Source organism: Corvus cornix, chromosome 1 (genome assembly GCF_000738735.6).
Source record: "Corvus cornix cornix isolate S_Up_H32 chromosome 1, ASM73873v5, whole genome shotgun sequence".
NCBI classification, from domain to species: domain Eukaryota; kingdom Metazoa; phylum Chordata; class Aves; order Passeriformes; family Corvidae; genus Corvus; species Corvus cornix.
In genome coordinates this window covers 117,867,126-117,889,248 of record NC_046332.1, presented here as the reverse complement: position 1 = coordinate 117,889,248, position 22,123 = coordinate 117,867,126, and the positions used below count along the sequence as shown (strand labels likewise).

The 22,123-nt window shown below is 56.4% G+C and overlaps 1 protein-coding gene across 2 annotated transcripts in view; it reads left to right on the top strand.

Annotated features, from left to right (window-relative positions):
• Positions 1-22,123, top strand: part of DCHS1 (dachsous cadherin-related 1) — a 45,209-nt gene that overhangs the window by 13,349 nt on the left and 9,737 nt on the right. For both annotated transcript variants that reach the window (XM_039554138.1, XM_039554128.1), the window contains exons 3-15: positions 6,989-7,177; positions 7,276-7,507; positions 8,505-8,741; positions 9,034-10,053; positions 10,434-10,621; positions 15,293-15,389; positions 15,557-15,714; positions 17,299-18,133; positions 18,386-18,625; positions 19,073-19,198; positions 19,471-19,680; positions 20,205-21,068; positions 21,544-21,657. In XM_039554138.1, coding sequence (XP_039410072.1) covers positions 6,989-7,177; positions 7,276-7,507; positions 8,505-8,741; positions 9,034-10,053; positions 10,434-10,621; positions 15,293-15,389; positions 15,557-15,714; positions 17,299-18,133; positions 18,386-18,625; positions 19,073-19,198; positions 19,471-19,680; positions 20,205-21,068; positions 21,544-21,657 — 4,510 coding nt within the window. The remainder of the gene's footprint in view (positions 1-6,988; positions 7,178-7,275; positions 7,508-8,504; positions 8,742-9,033; positions 10,054-10,433; positions 10,622-15,292; positions 15,390-15,556; positions 15,715-17,298; positions 18,134-18,385; positions 18,626-19,072; positions 19,199-19,470; positions 19,681-20,204; positions 21,069-21,543; positions 21,658-22,123) is intronic.

Here is a 22,123-nt window from a genome sequence, read left to right as displayed (position 1 = left end):
TCTTGAGATAATCTAGTATGCACAAGCAGCACCATCCAGAGTTGATTGTCCAGGACATCCCCACTTCCCTGGGCAACCTCATAAAGGAGAAGTGCTTCCTGATCTTCAGAGGGACTCTCCTGTGTTCCAGTGTGTGGCCATGTCCTCTGATCCTGACACTGGGCACAACTGGGAAGAGCCTGGATCCATCCTCTTGTTGCCCTCTCCCGTATGGATTATACCCCTTCTCCAGGATGAATCATCCCTGTTCCCTCAGTCTTTCCTCACAGGAGAGGTGCTCCAGTCCCTTCATCATCTTTGTGGCCCTTCACCAGACTCTCTCCAGTATGGCCATCTCTCTCCTGTATTGGGGAGCCAGGGCTCCAGCTGTGGCCTCACCACTGCTGAGGAGAGGGGCAGGATCCTCTCCCTGACCTGCTGGCCACACTCATCCTGATGCTGCCCAGGATACCGTTATGTTTTCTTGCAGCAAGGGCACATTGCTAGCTCATCTTCAAATTGGCACCCAAGAGGACCTCTTCTGCTAAGCTGCTCTCCCGTGGTATGGCCCTCAGCATATACTGGTGCAGGGGATTGTTCCTTTCCCGAGGCACAACTTTGCACTTTCCCTTGTTGAACTTTAGGAGGCCTCTTGTCCTTCCCTCCAGCCTCTTAAGGTTGCTCTAGATACAGCATGACCCTCTGGCATATCAGCCACTCCTCCCAATCTGGGGTCATCAGCAAGCATCCTGAGGGTACACACTGCACCATCAACCAGGTCGTTAATGAAGAGGCCAAACAGGACTGGACGCAGGATTGACCCCTGGGGTACATTGCTAGCTACTGGCCTCCAAGTAGACATTGTGCCCCTGATCACCACTCTCTGGACAGGAGCTGCTCAGCTGGTTTTCAGCTGAATGAGGATCTTACAGGGGAGAGTGTCAAAGAACTTAGTGCACTTCAGGTTGAGAATATCCACTCCTTTTCTGTCATCCACCAGCCCAGTCTTTTATCAAGTGGATCAAGCATGACTTGTCCTTAGGGGAAGCCGTGCTCACCACTCCTGATGATTTTCTTGTCCTTCCCATGCATAAAAATGGTTTCCAGGATTAGCTGCTCCATCAGTTTTCCAGGAATCAAGGTGAGGCTGATTGTTCTGTAGTTTCCTGGGTCCTTTTTCTTACTCTTGAAGATAGGAAATAGATTGACCTTCCCACGGTCTTCAGGTGTTGCAGTGAACCATGGTTCAGCTGGACCAGGGGACTGAAAGGTCCAGTGGTTTGATGCTTCTACAGCCCAAAGCCTTAATAGAACACCCAAAAAGCTGTGAAAAATACATAAATCTGTGCCTTACCAGCGGCCCCAGCTCTCCCTTCCCCATATTTCTCATACCTGGCTGCTTTTCCAGAGAGGTCTAGGTTATTCGGCAGATAATTGGTTTCTGTTACTCCTCCCCACCTACCCCTTCCCCATTTGCTGTAATCCCTTCTCCCTGCCTTTGTAACACCCCCTGGTTGATGTATCATTGGGTACTGTGTGTTTTCCACGCCCGTTCTGTCGTACAAAACTGCCCTGCAAGCCACCTGGCTTGGTCTTTTCTTCGTGGCTTTTGCTATACTCCAATAAATCCCCTACCCCCCACGAAGGAGTCCCTCTGCTTTATCCTACCTCCTTCATGTGCACTAGCCATCGGGGTGCGAGGCGAGCCCTAGCTGGGGATTCACCCATTCTCCCGCGCACCATGACCGGTCTCCATCCAGCCCCCGCCCGGGGCAGGCAGGAGTTTGCTCAGTGCCAGGACAGAGAGCTGGCCCGAACGGCGCTGTAGCATTCAGGCACTTCCCAAACACTATGATTGAGCAGAGATTATTGTGAGGGGCCTGGCAGTGTTGTCTTTCACCCTGGTCTCTGAGACCTGAGATTCCTGAAGACCTGCCTTACTAGTGGAGAGTAAGGGAAAGAGGGCATTAAGTACCCTAGTCTTTGACATGTGCTGTGTCACCAGGTCCCTAGTCTCCTTCAGCTGTGGGCCTACATTTTACCCAGCATTCCTTTTGTCACCCATGTACTTATAGAAGCCCTTCTTGTTGACTTTGACATCCCTTGCCAGATTCAAATCCAGTTGGGAATTGGATGCCAACAGCTGCGTTCCCATGTAATTACACTGATCAGTGAGTGATTTCAGCAGAAGTGTTCCCCAGATGTGTTGCCCAAACCCTGCCATGGTAGCAGCTTCTCCTACACCTCTCAACAAAGTCATCAAAACACAGCATTGGGGTCATCCCCTGGGTTCCTTAACGTATCTTCTGGCCTCAAGGGCACATGCCTGTTCATTTGCATCCATTATCTGACAGAAAGGATGTATTTCCTCTGTCACTTTCATCCAGATCCTTTCCCTTGTCATGGCCCCCAGGCAGAGCACTGGTCATGAACCTCTGCCCTGGAGCCTGTCTTCCAACCTGTCTTTGACCCACCTGATTTCCCAGCCCTCTGCACTGTAACATCCTGCCTTGAATATGAGGGTTGTGGGAGAAGGTGTCAAAATCCTTCCTAAAGTCAAGGCAATTGTCACCCACAGCTGTCAGCCCTTTGACCCCAGATCCCATCACTCCACCACAGAGAGCAAACAGGATGGTCAATCCACGATGGCTCTTCCCTTCCAGGATCTTTCATGTGACCTAATACATACTACAAGACCCACTCCATGATTCTCCCAGGCCCCAAAGTGTGGCTGACAAGAATGTAGACCCTTAGATGATCCTTTTGGCCTTTGTTGAAGGTGAGGCGTGGTATTTGCTTTCCTCCAGCTGTCAGGGATCTCCCCTGATCTGCACCATGTGTGAAGAGCAGCCCTACAAATCCATTTCTGTCAGCATCCATTGATGCAGCCTGTTGAGTCCCATGGATTCACGTGGATCAGTCTCTCTAAAGAAAACGGACTCTATCTTCACCCCTTTCTGGTAGCTCTCTGAACGCCTCTGAACAGCGTGTAGGCGTGGGAGGCTGGCAGAGACCAAGGTGGAGGAGGCACTGAGTGTTCCAGTCTTACCTGAGCCTGCTGCTGCTAAATCACTGACCACACTCAGAAATGGGCCCTTCTTCAGCCCTTTACTACCAGCGCAGTGGTAGAGGCTCTTCTTGGCACACTCAGGCTTGAACTTTGACTTTGCTGACATGCTCCTGACATGCCTGGCAATGTTTGTAGATTCCTACTATGTATCTTGCCTTCGTGCCCATCTCAAAGAATTGTGGAATGGTTTGGGTTGGAAGGGACCTTAAAGATCTTCTCGTTCCACCCCCCTGCCATGAGCAGGGACACCTTCCACTAGACCAGGTTATTCCAAGCCCTGTCCAACCTGGCCTTGAACACTTCCAGGGATGGGGCAGTCACAGCCTCTCTGGGCAACCCAAGAGCCAGGGCCTCCCCACCCTCACAGGGAAGAGCTTCTTCCCAATATCCAATCTAAACCTACCCTCTGTCAGTGAGAAGCCGTTCTCCTTTGTCCTGTCTTTCCAGACCCTTATAAATAGCCTCTCTCAGTCTTTCTTGTCAGCTCCCTTCAGGTCCTGGAAGGCCACAATTAGGTCACTCCAAAGCTTCTCTTCTCCAGGCTGAACAATCCCAGTTTTCTTAGCATACACCACCTTTTGCATGGCAGCTTAGCCCTGAGGCCCCTGCTTACCCCAGGCCATCTGCTGACGTCTCTGTGTTTTCCTGAGCACTGGGATGGACTGTTCTGGAGTGTGCTGTCCTGAAGGCTTGCCAGCTCTCCTGAGCTGCCTTGGTCTTCAGTGCTGCCTCCCATGAGATCCCTTTCATCAACCAGTTCCCTGTGAAAGCTGAAGTCTGTCTTGCAGTCCAGGGTCTGTACTCTGCTTCTCTTCTTCCTCACTCCTTTTAGGATCCTGAATCTGCTGCTTCATGGCCACTGCAGTCACAGCTACTGCCAGCTGCCACATCCCCAGTTAGTACTCCGTTCTAGTGAACAGCAGGTCCAGCGGCATGCCATCCCTGCATGGCAGGGACATTGCAAGTCTTGGGGAGACCAGGGGTCTGTGATCCTGGTTTCCTCAGGTACTGCTGCCTCCTTGGCAGCTTCAAGTCAGGAGTCTCCTGGCAGAGCATTGATGTCCTTGTGCTTAAATGCTTTAGTGGCTGTGCAGACCCTGTTCAGAAGTCAGAGGTGAGAGTGAGAGGGTGATAGGGCCGCCATTCAGGCTCAGAGGCCTGGCTCCTGCTCCCACATATTCGAGCAGCAGGACTGGCACAGCCCCAGTGGAGAGCTTCCTGGGCAGTTCCAGAGGCAGCTTGACCCTGTTTCCCTCTATTTTTCAGGCAAACATCAGGAGTCTCATGAGTGAGCTGCAGTAAAGCCAGCTGTGAATCCAAGATTTGGGGCGGATGCTAAATACAGAGCCTGGGGCTGCCCCGCATTAGCTTCTAGCAAAGTTCCTGGAAAAATATCCATGCTTGGTTTAAAAATTTCCACAAGTGGTGAACTCACCGCAGGCCTTAATGAGCCCTTTTGGTGGCTAATTGCCCTCATAGCTAAAAATGTGTCCCTGTCCCAGACTGCGTGTGCTCTGAGTCTGCAGCAGCACATGCCAGCTGAAATGAGGTGGTTGCCATACCTGGTGACTGGTGGACCCCTGTGATGTCTCTCAGGAGTCCCTAGGAGGCATCACCCAACTGCAGTGGAGATCCTGCTGTCCCTGGGACTCTCCAGGCCCTGCTGAGCCTGGGCCACCCACAGGCAGTCAGCCAGCCCCATCCCATGGGATTCACACATGGGATATCAGCAGTCTGCAGGCAGGGAGCTGGGACTGGGGGTGCACCAGCCACAGCCCCCCTCCCTCTGCACACAGTGGCAGAGCACAGAGCAAAGTGTCCAGTGGCCCCAAACTCAGCCAGCACTGTTACCTGGTCCAGCAGGTGTTTGATGTTTCTGTGGCTTTTCTCTAGGCACCAGTTTAGCATCACTGATCCAAGGGAGACAAGGCAGACAAGGGCTCCAGTTGTGGTTGCACCAGTGATGTGACCTCTCTTAGACCCCGTGTAGGCTCATATGGGCAGAGTTTTGTGTTGGACCGGTGGTCCACAGATGGTCCCACCACAGGATGGGGAGGTGAAGCACTAGATACATGGGATACCTTGTCCTGGCTGCACAGCCAGGGCTGGTTCTGATACCAGGCTGCTGGCTCCACCAGTTATCTTGCTGGAAGCTGGCTCTGGGTACCAGGAAGCTGCCAGGGAGATGGTGCTGCACTACGCATTAGTGAGAGCTCCCCTGTTCCTAAAACCTGACCCAGGGCTTGTGGCAGGAAGCTGGATATTCCCCCTTTGGGTACTCCCAAGATTAGCACCCATCAGAAGATGGTTACAGTGGGGAAGCGAGGCTCTTCTGGAAGCATCAGAGCCCCTGGCCTAAGGAGCCTGAAGCTACTATTTTACTCTGCAGCAGAGCGTGTTGCTGTACAGTGATTAAAGCAGCTGACGTGCATTTTGGGTAATTTTCAGAGTGAGAAGTAGTTCATTTTGAAGGAAAGAAAAGTCTTAGTTTACCATATAGTACCTATTCCAGTCACTGTGGCAGCTGATCAGTTTCATATGCGTTTCCATCTGCAGTGGTGGAGAAGGCTGGCAGCTGATCCAAGGAATAGCAGAGGCACACCAGGGTGTGGGTACAGGGCTGTATCCTGGGCATGGCAGAGGCACATTGGGGTGTGGGTACAGGCTGTACCCCAGTAATGACAGCCAACATGGACCCAGTGTACTGGTAACCTGCATATGAGCTCCAGTGATGTCGGTGAAGTCAGATTTGTACTCTCTGCTGAGCAGTTCCCCAGGAAGATGGGCTGGGCCAGTGGGGAGGGGGGCGGTGAGCTCTGAGTGGCAGATGGGTCCAGTTTCCCAAAGTGCCTCCTGACCCAGTTCTGTCACAGCACCTGTGTTTCCAAGTGCTCTGCAGCTGGAGTGGGGAGGGGGGATCCTGTTCCATGGTGCTTCTTCTGGCAGCTGCTGCAGGGTTGGGGAGCAGATCCTCTGCACAGGAGCTTAGTGCTCACTGGAGATGTAGTCTCGGTTTCTCCCTGAGGCAGCCCCTCAGACCAGAGGCAGCAGGGCTGGTGGGGGTGTCTCAGGTGCTGCCTCCCCTTCCTGGTCGGGACAGGGTGGTCCCATCCCTGCCCAGTTGACTGTTCCCTCCGGGCCCAGCTGTTCTGCGTCCCCTTACCCTTGTTCCTCCATCCCTGATGACCGGGCTTGCAGCCCCCAGCCGGGCCCTCTACTTGGCGCGCGCGTGGCGTTCCTGCACTCCTCGTGCGGGAGCCGAGGCCCCATGGCTGCTGCGGGGAGGAGCTGTGGCTGACGAGGCCTGAACTCCACTTCACCCGGGCCTGGCCCAGCTGCCTTCCCCCAGCTCTGTCCCCCAGCTTTGTTCTCCATGGAGCTCCCAGCTGGTGGAGGAGCTGTGGGCAGGGATGTGGAGTCAGGAGTTGGTTTCTGCTGACCTGAGCTCTGTAGGAGCCCAAGGAGGAGCTGGGGAGGGCAAGCAGGGAACAGCATTCATCCTCCTGCTACGTCTGTCACAGAGGGTGCAGTTCTTGTGCTACAAGCAACGTCAGACTGGACTGTCACAGAGCAGTGCCACCCTCCATCCTCTTGCCCAGTGTCTGGGACTGCTAGACACAGAGCTCTGAGAGCAGGACAGAGCCAGGGCCACAGTGACAGGACTTTCTTCCTGTCCCATCCTGAGTGTCTTTGCAGAAAAGAAGGAACAGAGGTGCAGGGGCTGCTGCTGCTGCGGTGCTGCATGTTCTGCAGAAGAAGCAGTGGCTGGTCTGGGACAAGAGCCACAGTTGCTGTCACACTGCGTCATGGTGGCCAGCTGTGAGGATGGTGTGGCGACTGTGGCTGTGGAGTAGAGGGTGGCACTGGGGTGGGGTGGGGGTGCTGGGCTGGGTCTGGCTGGTGGTCTGTTCTGTTCAGATAGTGCCTTCCCTCACACAGGTGACAGCCACAGACGCAGACAGTGGCGCATTTGGCTCCCTTTCCTACTCCATTGGCTCTGGCATTGGCAGTGTTGTCCCCACACAGTTCAGCATTGACAAGCACTCAGGGCAGCTATGCACGGTGCAGCCCCTGGACCGCGACGAGGGCACATCTGCCTACGACTTCACCATCACTGCTGTGGATGGGGTGAGTGCTAGTGAGGCCACGTATGCAGTGTGGCTGACTCAGCACTGTGCAGGGGATGCTGCTGTCCTTGCACTGTCTCTGATCTGGTTCCTCCTCAGGGCGGCCTGAACTCCATGGTGTACGTGAAGGTGTTCCTGGAGGACACAAATGACAACCGGCCAGTGTTTTACCCGCTGGAGTACGCTGCCAGCATCAGCACACAGAGCATGCCAGGGACAGCTGTGCTGCGTGTCACTGCCCATGACAAGGACGAGGGGCTGAATGGGAGAGTGACGTACCGCATCGTCCTGGGAAACTCGCCCCCGCTCTTCTCCCTGAACAAGGACACAGGTGAGAAGTGGCAGGCAGCCAGAGCAGGCAGCAGTTGGAACACTTTGATGTGGGAGGTGTCAAAACCAGCCTGAGTATCACTGCTTGGCCACCTGAGCAGTGCAGTCTGTCTCCAGCGTACATCTGTTCCTCTCCCTGCCGCATCTTTCCCTGCTGAACTTCCTTAGCCTCTGGTAACCAACCCCTTCCCTGACTTTTTGTTTCTGCTCCATGTTCTGTTCTTCATTTGTCCTGTCTTCCTTCCTCTCCCTATTCCCCATCCCTGACTCACTGTGCCCTTCCTCTTGTGTGCTGACGCTTTGCCCCATCAGGCTGTATCCTGCTTCATTTCTTGTCCCTGCCAGTCCCCTCTTCTCCAGCTCAGTTAACTCTCCTCTATAACTCTGTCACTCTCGATCCCACTGTTCTCATTGGCTGCATCTGTTTGAAGCCAGAGCACTTTCTTCTGGGGAAGTGGGTGCATGGGTGCATGGTGCCAGGGGCTCTCAGCAGGACAGAAGGGTGCACTGGGAGACCTGCACACTGGTTCTCAAGTTCCCAGCAGGTGACTGGAATGAGACAAGCCCTACCAGCCCTCCCAATGCAGGGCCACCTCCTTTGTAGGGCCTATCGATTATGGTCCTACACTTCTACATCCCCTTGAGGAGCCTCCCTGCCAGCCCAGGGCCCACTTGCTGTGTTATGACACTCATCCTGTGCCCCAGATTGGACGCCCTTTCCCCTCCTTTCCCTCTCCCAAGACCTGTCTTCTGACTCATGTCCCACAGCCTGTGCTACTGCTTAGCTCAGAGTTGGGTGTAAGATTAAGCAGGGAGGATTTGGGGAGGCTTTCCTGGGAGAGCTCCACTCATTCACTCCAGCTTCTCCACGGTGGGCTCCCACTGTGATGCACATTGCTTCCTGCCCCTTCTGGTCTGTCTTTTCCAGCTTATGGTTTGGCCTGTCCCCTGGTGCCAGGGGTGCAGCACAATGCCACATCCATGACTTTCTTCCTCAGGTATCATCTCTCTGTCATGGTCTCTGAGTGGCAAAGCCAACACCTTGGTGCAGCTGGTGATCTCTGCTCAGGATGGGGGGGGCCTGCACGCACAGCCAAATGCCCGGGTAAACATCAGCATCGTGGAGGGCACAGTCTCACCCCCTGTCTTTGAGCAAGCTCAGTACTTCTTCACCGTGCCCGAGGACGTGCCACAGGGTGCCAGTGTGGGGGCTGTCCAGGCCCAGAACCCACCAGGTATGGGCTTGTCCCTTTTGCATGTTGCCACTTTCCCTGTCCCCATATCATCCTTGAGGTCCAGCACCCACCACACTTCCTCAGGGAGTGGCCCTGCTCTGAGAGCTCCACATACTCACATCTGAATGTGCACCCTGCGATTGTCACCCAACTCAGCACCTGTGCCTACACAAGTGTGTATGCACACCTGTGCCTCTGTGCACATGGGCCCAGTGCTGCTGGACACCTTGGGCCACAGCTTCCCGACCATGGGGCTGAGGGAGTGAGCTGGATTGCAACTTCTTGTCCACAGGTCATGCTGATGACATCTTCTATTCCATCTCCTCGGGGGATCCTCATGGCTACTTCTCCATCGACTCGGCCTCAGGGCAGCTCCGTACCAGCCTGCCTCTGGATCACGAGTCCCAGTCAGTTCTCATCCTGGATGTCCAGGCCCGGAGCGGTTCACCTCCCGCCTACAGCAACACACGTGTGAAGATCTCTGTATCAGATGTGAATGACAATGTGCCGGCATTCCCAACTCCCTCCGACTCCATCTTGCTGCCAGAGGCCACAGAACCTGGGACTACAGTCTACACCGTGCAGGCCGAGGACCGTGACAGTGGTGCCAATGGACAGGTGACCTTTGAGCTGGTGTCGGGGGGTGAGGGCACCTTTGTTGTGGAGCGTGCCTCAGGGGCAGTGCGGCTCCTTGGGGCCCTGCAGTATGAGGCCAGCTCAGCCTACAGCCTGGCCATAATGGCCCGGGACAGTGGCATTCCCCAGCTCAGCTCCACCTTCACGCTGCTGGTGCATGTGCAAGCCGAGGACGACAATGGACCCATTTTTGACACTCTCACCTACCGTGTGGAGGTGCAGGAGGGTGTTCCCGTCTCCACCCGCTTCCTTCAGGTGAGGGCCCTGGCACACGATGTGGAATCCACGGCCCTCACCTACCACCTGCGTGCAGATGGGGACGCTGCCAGCTTCGGCATCGTGCCTGAGAGTGGCTGGCTATACGTCAAGAGTGCCTTGGACCGGGAGACACGGGACTTGTATGTGCTGACGGTGCTGGCCTCGGTGGGAGGCACCGGGGCTGCGGCGGACACACGGAAAACTGGCACCAGCACCGTGCGGATCAGCATCACTGATGAGAATGACAACAGCCCTCGGCTGAGCGAGGAGCGGTACTTCTTCACCGTGCCTGAGAATCAGGTTCCTGGCAGCAGTGTGGGAAGGGTGATGGCAAGCGACCGGGACGCAGGGCAGAACAGCCGGCTCACCTACCGCCTGCTCCAGCACGATCCCAACTTCCTTATCCACACACAGACAGGTGAGAGACTCCTGGCTTCCTAGGTGGGGCCAGCTGGTGAGAAAGCCCAGGGTGGGGCAGCAGTGATGGCAGCCTGGCCAATGCAGCAACAGAATATTCACCTTACTGCCCCTGCAGTGCTGGGCTCCAGCAGCACACCTGAATAACACAGCTGAGCACAGGCTCTGCTCTAAGGCAGCTTGTGGGCTGAGCTGTGTCCCCACTGATCTGTGTCCCTCACTTGTGCCTGCCCCATCCTTGGAAGTATTCAAGGCCATGTTGGATGGGGCTTGGAGCAACCTGGTCTAGTGGAAGGTGTCTTTGCCCATGGCAGCAGGGTGGAACAAGATAGGCTTGAAGGTCCCTTCCCATCCAAACCCTTCTGGGATTCTCCCTCACAGGAGAGGTCAGCACCAAGCACAGCTTGGATCGGGAGCAGCAGTCCAGCTTCCAGCTCCTGGTGATTGTGCAGGATGGGGGAGCACCGCCCCGCAGTGCCACCGGAACCATCTATGTCACGGTGCTGGATGAGAATGACAACGCTCCTGCTTTCCTCCATGTGGGCAGTGGTCAGGAGCTACCTGTGCAGGTAGGGGTGCAGGCTAGAGCACCAATGAGGCAGGGGCCTGATGGCCTCTGCATGTGGGGGCAGGTGGTACTGCTGGGGAAAAGGGGGTGGGCAGGGGGACCCAGGAGAGTTTTAGAGTGGGAGATGAGCAGGCATGAGTCGGATCCGTGCAGCAGCCAGGATAGTTTGGTAAATTTGAGATTTGGTAGGATGGGCATGTCCTTGGGCAATGCAGGTATCCCAGTGCACAGAGCAGGCAGGGCCTCTGGAGGGCTCTGGCACAATCAGGACTGGCCAGCGGGCAGAAGCTCTTGGCTCACATGTCCATGTAGGGAGGCACAGCAAAAGGAGCCCTGAACCTGACCCAGGTTCAAAGAAGAGCCAGGGTAGACAACTGTGAGCAGGGAGACACAGGAGGCCATGACCTTCTAGGTCTGGGGATTTTTGGTACAGCCACTTGTCTTTCTGGGAGGTCAAGAAAGCATTGTCCAGCTGGGCTTGGCACGCACGAGAGTTTTCTGTGAATCTGCAGTGTCTGCCAGCCAAGCTTTCCCTCAGCACTCTGGTGGCAGCAGTCACCGAGCACTGCATGTGCTGCAGACCCAGCTACATGGGTACTGCTTAGGAGAATTGGGTGAGGACCAGCCCCCCACCCACCTGCCTCTGCTCAGCTGTGTCCCTGAGAGCATCATGAGTGGCGAGGGCTCGTGGGAGCCAGCTGAGGGGCGCTGGCAGCAGCAGAACACAATGGGCAGCCAGGCCCTGGCCTCATCTGCTCGGCACAGAGCAGGGACAGCTTGCAGCTGGATGGCCGTGCCCACTCTGCGTCCATTGCTGCACATCAGGCTGTGTGCTCAAAGCCCCTTGCTCTGGGTTGGGTCAGAAACATCACAATGGTGACAGCCACTCTCTGTCACACGTCCTGCCTGAGCTGTGCACCCCAGACAGGTCAGAGCCGACAGGACTGTGTTGGTAGCCAGCTGGGTGACACAAGATCTGGGGACACTCTGCAGCTCCAGCCAGGCCTTCCCTGCTCATTGCCTCTTCCCTTCCCATTCTAGGGTACAGTCATCCCTTGCCCAGTCATCTTCGTGCATGCCCTGCTCTGCTGGCAAAGCTGCTGGCAGGGCTTGGCCTGGGTGAGCACATCTCCAAGACCCTAGAGGAGGCAAAGGGGGCACAGTTAGTGTTGCCCTCTCTCTGAGCAAGGATCTGGGACCAGAGCAGGCCCAGGACCAGCCAGCCATGGCATGGCTGAGGGTGCACTGGATGGGCTCTGCGATGTGGCATTGCTCACACCTGGCACCTGTTGTGAGCCCTGCTCCTATGCGGGGACACCTGTGACACACTGCATGGCAGGATCTGCAGCTGATCCCAGTGTTTGGGGGCACAAAGTGCTGCGAGTGCCCTGCTAGAGCTTGGGAGGGCTCTGCCCTTACAAAGAGACCATGAAAGCAGATGCATCCTTCAGGGGACAGGGCAAGGCTGAGATGGGTTCAGAGCTCTGAGGGCAGGTAAATGCTGCAGCAGCTCTGAGCAAACACCTGCTTGGGCCCTTTGGTTTGAGCACTTCGGTTTGCAGGTGTTGGAAACAGAGATACAGAAGGGTGAAGCGCCGTAACAGCCCGCTGCTAGCCATGTTTTGGATGTAGAAGATAGACTTGGAGGAAGAAGTGAAAACTGGATGATAACACAAAGCTCCATGATTTCTTGCAGACATTCTCAGTGCAGCGTTCATGTCAGTGTTCATCAGGCAAAGCGGAGGAGGGTTCTGTGTCGGTACCTTCCAGCATCAGCTGTGGGGCTCTGAGATGAAACACACTGGTGATAATGCTGGCAGGACCAGGGGTGTTTGCAAAGGGTCTGCAGTAATGGATCCTCCCAGGGAATGATTGGTAGGAGAGGGGAGAGAGAGCGAAGGGAAGGAAGAGGGTGCCTGTTTTCACAGAGGGGGTGCCCCTGGTGCTGGTATTTTGCTGTATCCTCTCAAAGATGTGGTGGTTGATGTCACTGGTCTATTTAAAGCATTCAAGGTGAGGGCTGCCTGTGAAGACCTGTAAAAGGATCATGTTTCACTGTTGAGTCAGGGAAGAAGATGGGAGATGAAATCACTGCTGCTAAGCAAGTTGCTGGAAAGCAACATGGATGGCACTTACACAGTGGTGGGCTCTGAACTGGCTGCTTCTGTTTGGGGAGAAGCCTAGAGCTTTGTGAAAGTGCCACACCAGGCTCAGCGCGGGCAAAAAAGCAAATCAAATGCTGAGTTTAATTAGAAAAGAAACAGAATGAAAGAAAATATCATCACCCAGATGATATTTGGGTGATCAGCTCATCATCAGCTCAGATTCTGCCCACGCTCTCTGTCCGGTTCCATTCTCTAAGTGAGCAGAAGTGCTAGAAACCATTCAGAAAAAGATGTTATTGGGATCTCTGGCAGATAATGGTTCCAAGCAGAAAGAAAACATTCTTTGATATGGACAAAGCTGCAGGAATATCACACATGTGTGCACAGAGTCATGGGGAAATGAGGAGTTGCTTTTTTCATAACACAAAACCGGGCAGCTCCATAAGAACTGACCAGGCAGCAGGTTTAAAATAAACACAGGCAGCACTTCTTCATGCAGAATGTAATTAAATTGTGAAATCATTGCCCAGAGTTGCATGGGTTCAAAACTAGATGAATTCATGGAAAGAAAAAAGTCCATCAAAGGCTGATGAACACAAATATGATCTGTGGCTCGGGAAGTGTCTGAGCCACAGCGGGCTGGGAGCCGGGGAAGTTCACAGGAGGATTGTTCCATATGTACCATGTTTCTCACATTTCTGTATATCCACTGCCAGCCCCTGCCAGAGCTGTGCTTGTGGCCAGAATGGCTCTGTGAGCTTGGGACCAGGCTGGTGTTTGCAGCAACCTTCAGGCAGGGTGGGCAGACCCAAATGTGCCCATGTGGCCACTGTCTTACCAGTTTGCAGAGGCAAGCCCACTGCTATTGCTGTTTATTCCTGTTTGTGTGACTGAAGTGGCATTTGTACGTGGGGCTGTGTGGGTGTTGCTCATGTAACTCCTCTGACATGTCTGCTTTTCTCAAAGGGGTCTGATTGCTCGTGGAAGGGGAGAGTGTCCCTGCCTGCTGAGCAGGAGCCACTCAAGTCTGGGTTGAGGGCAGTGGGGGCAGACCCTGCCCCGGCCTGTGGCGGGGAGAGGTTGGAAGGGGCCTCTGAATTGTGGCCCCACGTAGAGGTGTCCACGCAGACCCTCCTTTCATCAAGGGCCAGGCTGTATTTAGGTCTGTGCCTCCATCACTGCTGTGAAAGGCTGTTCCAGATTCCTTGATCTGGTACTAGAAAACATCTCTTCATTTCCAGCCTAAACTAATTTCTGACCATTTTATACTCATTTGTTCTTGTGCCAATATTGTGTTTTTGCTTAAAAAGCTGTCCTCTCTCTCTGGAATTTCCCTCCCTCTCCCAGTGTTTACAGAGCACAGTCCCAGCACTGCCTATCCTGGCTGAACGAGTCCAGCTCCTCTGGTCTCCCCTCCCGGGGCTTCAGCACAGCGCCAGCAGCTTGGGCAACAGCTCTGGCCCTCACCTCCACCTGGAAACCTGCATCTTCTTCTCCAGAATCCTGCTTGGATTCCTCTTGTCCCTTTCCTAAATGCATTAAGTGGTCAGATCACTCTGCACAGCTGGGTCTGGGAGGGTGGTCTCTTCCACAGGATGTGCTGGTTGGATGGGAATGCAAGGTCTGTCCCCTTGAGGTGGGAATTTGGCATCTGCTGGGGTGGAAAGAACAGCAGAGCCTGTGCTGAGTGGGAGTCCTGTTCCACCAAAGAGTACGTGCTGGAGGGGGCAGGACTGCAGCAGGGAGGGGATGTTTGCTGAGGATGATTCCAAAACCTGACAGGTGCTGCGGGACAGTGATGGGGAGGCATCCAGTTCCATAGCTATCCAGAAAAGGTGTTTGTGTGCCATGCTCTATTGTGTAGTCTCTGTGGCAAAGGAGGTAGCTCCCCTCAGGACATGAGGTTACCTGAGCACATGTAATTGATGTCTCAATGGTCTTGTGCTGCACTGGCATAAAATGGGGGTCTAAAGTACCTACAGATAGGTGGTGCTACCCAGGAACAAAGGAGAGAAGGGAAAAGCCCCAAGTTGAGGTACCTGAGCCCCCGAAGGTCTGCCAGATGCACTTCCAGAGGTGGCAAACCTCCCTGGCTAACTGTGGGAACTGAGAAGATCCCTGGCTGTGGCCGGGGAGGCTGGCTCTGGGCTGTCAAGGGCTCACACATTGGCCGTTTGCAGCTGAAGGGGTCTGTTGGGGCAGAAAGAACCAGGGCTGTTGTGGAGCCTTGCACTTACCTACCTGCAGAGGCTCCATGTGTAACACAGGTGAAGCAGTGCCCTCCCACAGCCCTTCAGTGTGCCCCCACCCTGCCAAGTGTGTTGTTAAATGGGGCAGAAGGAGAGGAGGGCTGGTGAGGCAGAACCTCCCCTGGCCAATTGCTGTGGGCTGCTCCATGTTCCCAGCCTCAGGCACAGCTTGTGGGTCCTGCCTGCCAGGGGTCTGTGCTGTGGGTGAGGTGCAGGGCTGGTGCAAGACAGTGCAGACCTCATGCCATGCTTGGGGGGCTGTGGGGTGATCTTAGAGGTTCCCTGTGCCACTCAACTGCTCCCTGGGCCTTGCTGCAGGTGCTGGAAGAGAAGCCATCAGGACTCCTGGTCGCCTCCCTGCAGGCCAAGGACCCCGACGAGGGGGAGAATGGGACCATCATCTACTCACTGATAGGTACGAGCTCCAGAACTGGCAAATCAATGCTGCTCTGCCTTGCAGCCATCACCTCGGCGGATGGGTGCCCACTGCCTGGGATCCCCACACCCACTCCCCTTCCTTCCCACCCTCTCCTGCCCTCCCTCCTCCATGCTTCTCCCAACAGTGTTTCCCTCCCTCTGCAGGAGCCTGGGCAGAGCGTTTCACTCTGCACATGGCTACCGGAGAGCTGCGGACAGCCACAGTTCTGCGCCGGACTGAGCGTGCCGAGTACATCTTCACTGTGACAGCCAGTGACCGTGGCACAGTGCCTCGCAGCACATCAGCCATCGTTCGTGTCCAGGTACCCCAGCTCCTCCTGTTCCTGCACCCCAGCTCCTCCTGTCCCTGTACCATCTACCCCTCACTTGCCTCTTGGAAGACACCATCCAGCTCCTTGGCAGCCTTTCTCCCCACCTCTGCATCCTCTACCACCTTCATCCTTGGGCACCCTCTGCTCCTGCTCAGCTGTTGATCCAGCCCTAAAATCTGCATGGAGAACCTGGGATGGGAAGGGATAGGTCTGTCTGCCCCTGCACGTGTCCTCATTTCCAAAGTGGCCAATTGCAGTTCTGCCTTCTCCAGCCTTAGTCAGCCGACCCTGTCCTAGATACCCTGTGCAGGGAAGACATCAGAGGTTCCCTGCACGAAGACTTCCACTCTTCCCAGCATCTAATGAAACCAGTGTTCTGACCTGCAGCATGTCCCTCATGTCTGTGTCACTTTGGTACTCCCTGCCTGGTACTGCCCAGACAGCTACATCCTTTCTCTGCTGTTATTAATGAGCTTCCTTTTGCAGCAGAGGCTCTGGTTGCCCCCATCAAGGCACTCCCACAGAACATCATTTCACATCTTCCCGTCCCTGTCCTTGCAGTTGCCGAGGCCATTTGACTGTCCTTGCTGTTGCCGAGGCCATTTGACTGTCCTTGCTGTGCCATCTCCACCAGCCCTGCCCATTCCTCCCTTGAGCCAGCTGGTCTCTCAGTCCTTTCTATCACACAGCCGTCCCCACTCTGTGCCTTTCCCCAGCTAGTGTGGGAGGTCCAGAGATGAGTTCTAGCCCAGGTGGGTGTGATAAACCGCATCCCCTTGAGGAGTGGAGCCGGGTGTTAGCTCGCCACATCTGCCTTCAGCCACCAGCTTGTTTTGTACCATTTCCTTTTTACACCATGTCTGTAACTGTTCTTGTAATCAGAGCTGTTCTGCAGCCTCCAGAGCACTGAGGCCAGGCTGGCCATCCCCATCATGCTGGTTTGCATCCCTGTAATAGATATTTGTTTGACAGTCACTGGGTTTGATCCCCTCTGGGCTGACAGGTTTGTTGTTACTCCCGTTTTCCTCAGCTCTTTGACAGCAATGTGCTTCTTCAGCGGGTTTTCCCTTCAGATCGTACTGTGGTGGCCTTTACAGCATCCTCTCTCCCATCTGCGAGTGCACCTCACCCCCAAATTAACTTCAGTATCTTTAACAAAACTAGTGATAGTATTTATTTATCTTGGGGTCATACTGGGTTCTCTTCCTGTGCCTCCTATCAGGATGAGCGTGACCTATCTTCTTACCCATTCATGCTTATGTTTGCAGAATTGTTTCTGCTGCTGTCTGTTGGCTTTGCAGTATCTGACCCAGTCACAGACCCAAGGAGTGGCTGAGGGAAGGTACCTGTGAAGGTCACCTTCTCCAGCCCCCTGCTCAAATGGGATTGTCCAGGTGACTTTTGGCTGTCTCCAAGGCTGGAGACTCCACCACCTGTGGGCAGCTTGTGCCAGGGCTCAGGCACCCTCACAGTGAAAAGTGTATTCTGAGGACCAGAGGGACCCTCCTGTGTTGCAGTGTGTGCCCTGGCACACAGCCCCCTGTGCGTGCCCCTGACTCCTTCCTCTCCTCACAGGTGTTGCCATCCTCCCGTGTGCTGCCACGGCCTGATGCCACCGTGTTGACCCTGCATCCTCTCGAGGGGGTCAAGCCAGGGTCTGTGATTGGTTCAGTGGCCCCTCTGGATGCCCCTGCACAAGGACAACTGACCTACACGGTAGTAGGAGGTGGTGGGGATGGCACCTTTGTGGTTGATAGTATGACAGGGGAGATTTATGCTGCCCGTGAGCTGGACTATGAAGCTGGGGCACGGCACGTGCTCCAGGTGAGTGCCGAGGACACGCAGCATGGCTATCCCTCCAGCCGGCTGGTGCTGGTCCAGATCCACGTGCAGGACTGCAATGACCAGGCACCCACCTTCCCCGAAGACCCCATTACCATTGTGGTGCCTGAGAATGCCCAGGCTGGCTCCTCCATCTTCACCTTCCAGGCGCTGGATGGGGATGGAGTGGGCCCCAACAGTCAGGTGCGCTATGCTCTGCTGCACCTGGAGCCGCCCGGAGCCCCCTTCCAGCTCGACAGCCGCTCAGGGCAGCTGACCCTGCGCCAGGGCCTCGACCGGGAGGCTGCTGCCTCCTTCCTGTTGGTAGTGGAGGCCACAGACCAGGCCCGCAATGTCAGCCAGCGCCGCTCAGCTGCTGTCACAGCCCGTGTGTTTGTGACCGATGAGAACGACAACGTGCCCGTCTTCCTCTCCCCGGCCACCGTCAGCGTCATGGAGGACCAGCCCACAGGCTTTGTGGCACTGCATGTGGTGGCCCAGGACAGCGACTTGGGAGAGAACGGACGTGTGAGCTACTCCTTGCGAGCAGGCAACAGTGATGGCCGCTTCCACCTCAACCCCAGCACTGGTGAGGGCGGGGAGGGTGCAGGGGTGGTGTCAGGGGTACGCGGTGCACAGGAGGAGAGTGTGGGCTGGGGAGCCTGGAGGAGCGAGACTGGGGGTGTGGGGAGGCCCAAGCACAGCAGCTGGTCGGCACAGTGCTGCTGTCTCCTGAGACCTCTCTGTCCCAGCACACCCCAGGGCCTGCAGCCACATAGTAGTCCCAAGGTATAAGCCCCAGTGCCACTGGTCCCAGCTTGCCCCTATCCTGTGTCCACAGGTGCACTGTCCATTGTGCGGGCCCTGAACCGGGAGGAGGTGGCACAGCACAACCTGACGGTGGTGGCCACAGACCATGGCTTCCCACGCCTCTCCGCCACACAGCTGCTGTCCGTACTGGTGCTGGACGTCAATGATGAGGCTCCTGCCTTTGAGAAACCTGAGTATGAAGCCCACATCATGGAGAACCTTCCGGCTGGTAGCCCAGTGCTGCAGGTGCTGGCCATGGACCGGGATCTGGGTGAGGATGCAGGCGAGGGTGAGCTGCCCAGTTCAGTCAGGGCCTATCTGGAGATGCAGTCCCAGGTCTGGGCATACCCTGCTCCTTTCTGCTGGTCTGGAGAGCCTGGCTGACCAGAGGGAAGGATCAGCACCTGGCCTGGAGGTGGGAGATGGGCTGAATCCTGGGAGAGGGTGGGAATGGAACAAGGACTGTGGTTCCTTCTGGTCCCCTGGCCCGTGGCCTTTGTTCTGTGGGGTCTCCTTGGCCCATCTGGCCTCCCACCAGCTGGCTTAGGCTGGGACCCCCCTTCCCCCCCGCACGTCTGCCACCAGGGAGCGAGCCCACCATCTCACACAACCCATGAGCCCCAGGTGAGAGCTGGGAGCAAGGAGGTGCAGGGCTGGGAGCCAAATGAGGCACTGGGGCTGCTGCTAGGCTGCCCTCGGACCACCTTCGTCCCCGCAGGTGCCAATGGACAGGTGTCCTATGGGGGTCTCTCTGGGGGGCCGTTCTCCATCCACCCACAGACGGGGCTCATTGTCACCACGCGTCCCCTGGACCGGGAGGAGCAGGAGCAGCATGTGCTGACAGGTATGCAGAGGGAGGCAGCAGGCAGGGGGTTGGTGGGGGTAGGCAGGGGCTTCCTGCCGCTGGGGCGAGGAGTGTTGCAGAGAGGGAAGGCCATGGGGAGGGGGGAGGGGCTGTGGGGCACAGCAGGGCTGTGGGGTGGTTTGGGGGTGCAGGAATGCCAATGCTCTCATGCCTGGCTGCCCCGGTGGGTGCCTGGGCGTTGGCATACACTCGCTGTGGCCGTAGCTCGCAGTCGTCAGGGCAGCCTCTGCTGCTCTCACTGTGTCCTGCAGTCTACGCGCGGGACGCCGGCCTGCCGCCCAGCCTCACCAAGGCCACGGTGCGGGTCACCGTGGGGGACGACAATGACCATGCACCACACCTGGAGAGCGAGTCCTGCTCCGTGGAGGTTCCTGAGAACCAGAGTCGTGTGGCACTCTACACCCTGCGGGCCACTGATCCTGATGGTGGAGAGAACGGACGCTTGGAATACCGGGTGGCAGGTGAGATGGATGCACTGGGAGTGCTGGGCTGGGCAAGGACTTGTCCCTGGGCTTCCCTGGATCTGGGGACATCACCTGCAGCAGTCCCGTTCCACCTCAGTTCTCTCCTGCTCCAAACTGCATGGCATTGCTGCCACCTCTCAGCTCTCTGCCCCCAGTAAAGAGCACCCTAAGATCCAGACAGGCTGCACTGCTCGTTCCCCAGGCTTGTGTCTGGTTCCCCAGGCTTAGACCAGTTCCACACCTCTTCTGGCTGCTCTGACCTGTTGATTCACAGATTGCCAAGTCAGATTTTCGCTGTATCCTGTCACATGCTGTCTGGCGACTCCCCATGGCTGCAGCACTGGCCTGTGAGTGGTTAGAGTCAGTTCTTCACATGGAGCTGACCCAAGGAGGTTTGCTCCCACTAGGGCTCACTCTACCCACCCTGCCAGACCCCGTGGTGATGGGCTTCATGTTCTCCAGGGCCTTTCTCATTCCAGTTACAGGCATGCTGCCTTGTTATTCCCCCTCTTCTCTTTTAGGTGGAGACCCTGGGCAGGATTTCAGCCTAGACCCCGTCTCTGGTGTCCTCTCCACTGCACACGCCCTTGACCGAGAGCAAATTGCTTCCTACAGCCTCACTGTAGTGGTGCAGGACCACGGCTCCCCCCCACGCAGTGCCACTATGTCGGTGACTGTGCAGGTGTTGGACCTCAATGACAATGCACCTGGTTTTGCTCAGGCCACCTACATGGTGGAGGTGCCAGAGGACTTGCCAGTCGGTGACCTGGTGCTGCAGCTGGTGGCCGAAGACCCAGATGAGGGCACCAATGGGCAGGTCTCCTACTACCTGGGCAATGAGTCGCTGGGCATGTTCCAGGTGGAGCCACAGAGTGGGCGCATCCGGAGTGCCCAGGCACTGGACCGGGAGCGCCAGCCCACCTACAGCTTCCTGGCCATGGCGGTGGACTCGGCACCGTGGGAGCCCAAGAGCACGGCTGTGCGTGTCACTGTCATGGTGCGAGATGTCAACGACCACATTCCGGCCTTCCTGCACAGCCCACTCACCGTCAACCTGTCCCGCCACACGCCGCTCAAGCAGGTGGTGGCCACCATGAGGGCTGAGGACAGGGACGCAGGTGCAAATGCCTCCATCCTGTACCGCTTTGCCACGCCCAGCTCTGCCTTTGCAATCAACTCCTACACGGGGGACATTCAGCTGCTGCAGCCCCTTGGCTCACTCAGCCAGCGCCAGCGGACACTCTTCGTGCTGGCCACCGACCTGGGGCAGCCAGCGCTCTCCTCCACAGGGGTAGTGGTGATCCATGTGCAGGAGGAGCCGTACCAGGGGCTGCGCTTTCCCCGCAGCACCAGTGATGTGGCCCTGGCCGAAAATGCCACCCCAGGTACCCAATGGCAGTGACCAGAAAGTGCTATGATGGAATGGGATAGGGCACGAGGGGAAGTGGGAGCAGCGCTGTGGGGAACTCAGACCAGGGGGCACTATGGGGTCTGGGGAAGTCCTGTTATGCTTTGGGAAGACCCAAGGAACTGCAGGGTCTGAGTGGTGCCCAGGCTGGTCAGGGTGGTGTCCCTCTGGGCTGGCCTCAGTGGGTTCAGATCACTGTAGGCAGCCACAGGTGTCCAAATGCTGCCAGAAGGTCTCCGGGGTCACAGTGAGACCACAGAGGAGCCATGGACAGGCACCATGACTCCAGGCTCCCAGCCCAACATTACCATGAGATCTTCAGTCCCCTGTCAGCAGTGTCCTCAGGCAGACTGGTGGTCCTGTGGTACAGCACATGCTGCCATGCTTCACCCTGACGCTTTGCCACGTGCCCCAAGGCTCCACTGTCCCTTCATACCCTTTCGCTCTCCCAGGCACTGAGGTGGCGAGTGTCCAGGCCATGCACACGGGGGGCTCCTCGGGGCGCATCACCTACAGCATCATCAGTGGCAACGAGAGGAACACCTTCCTGATCCAGCCCAACTCAGGTACAGCTCCAGGAACACTTGGGGAGCTCTGCTCACACCTGCTCAAGTGCTCGGGGCCCCCAGGGCACAGGAGCACCATCCACACTCTGTACCAGTTAGTTGAGAGGTGTTAGTACTGGAATGTGGATGCTGCCCTGTCACTGACCAGCACCTGCTAGCACTGCTCCCAGTGCAGTTGTGGTCCCCCATAATTAGACATTTTCCCAAAACCTCAGAGGGCAGGGTTAGATGGGATTTTGGGAAGACATTCTTCCCTGTGAGGGTGGTGAGGCTCTGGCACAGGTTGCCCAGAGCAGCTGTGGCTGCCCCATCCCTGGAAGTGTCCAAGGCCAGGCTGGACAGGGCTTTGAGCAACCTGGGATAGGGGAAGGTGTCCCTACGTGCCCATAGAAATGTTGTCAGTTAGTTAATAGATCCTGCTGGCTGCCCTCCTCCTTCTTGGGTGGGACAGCAGCACCTTGTCGCT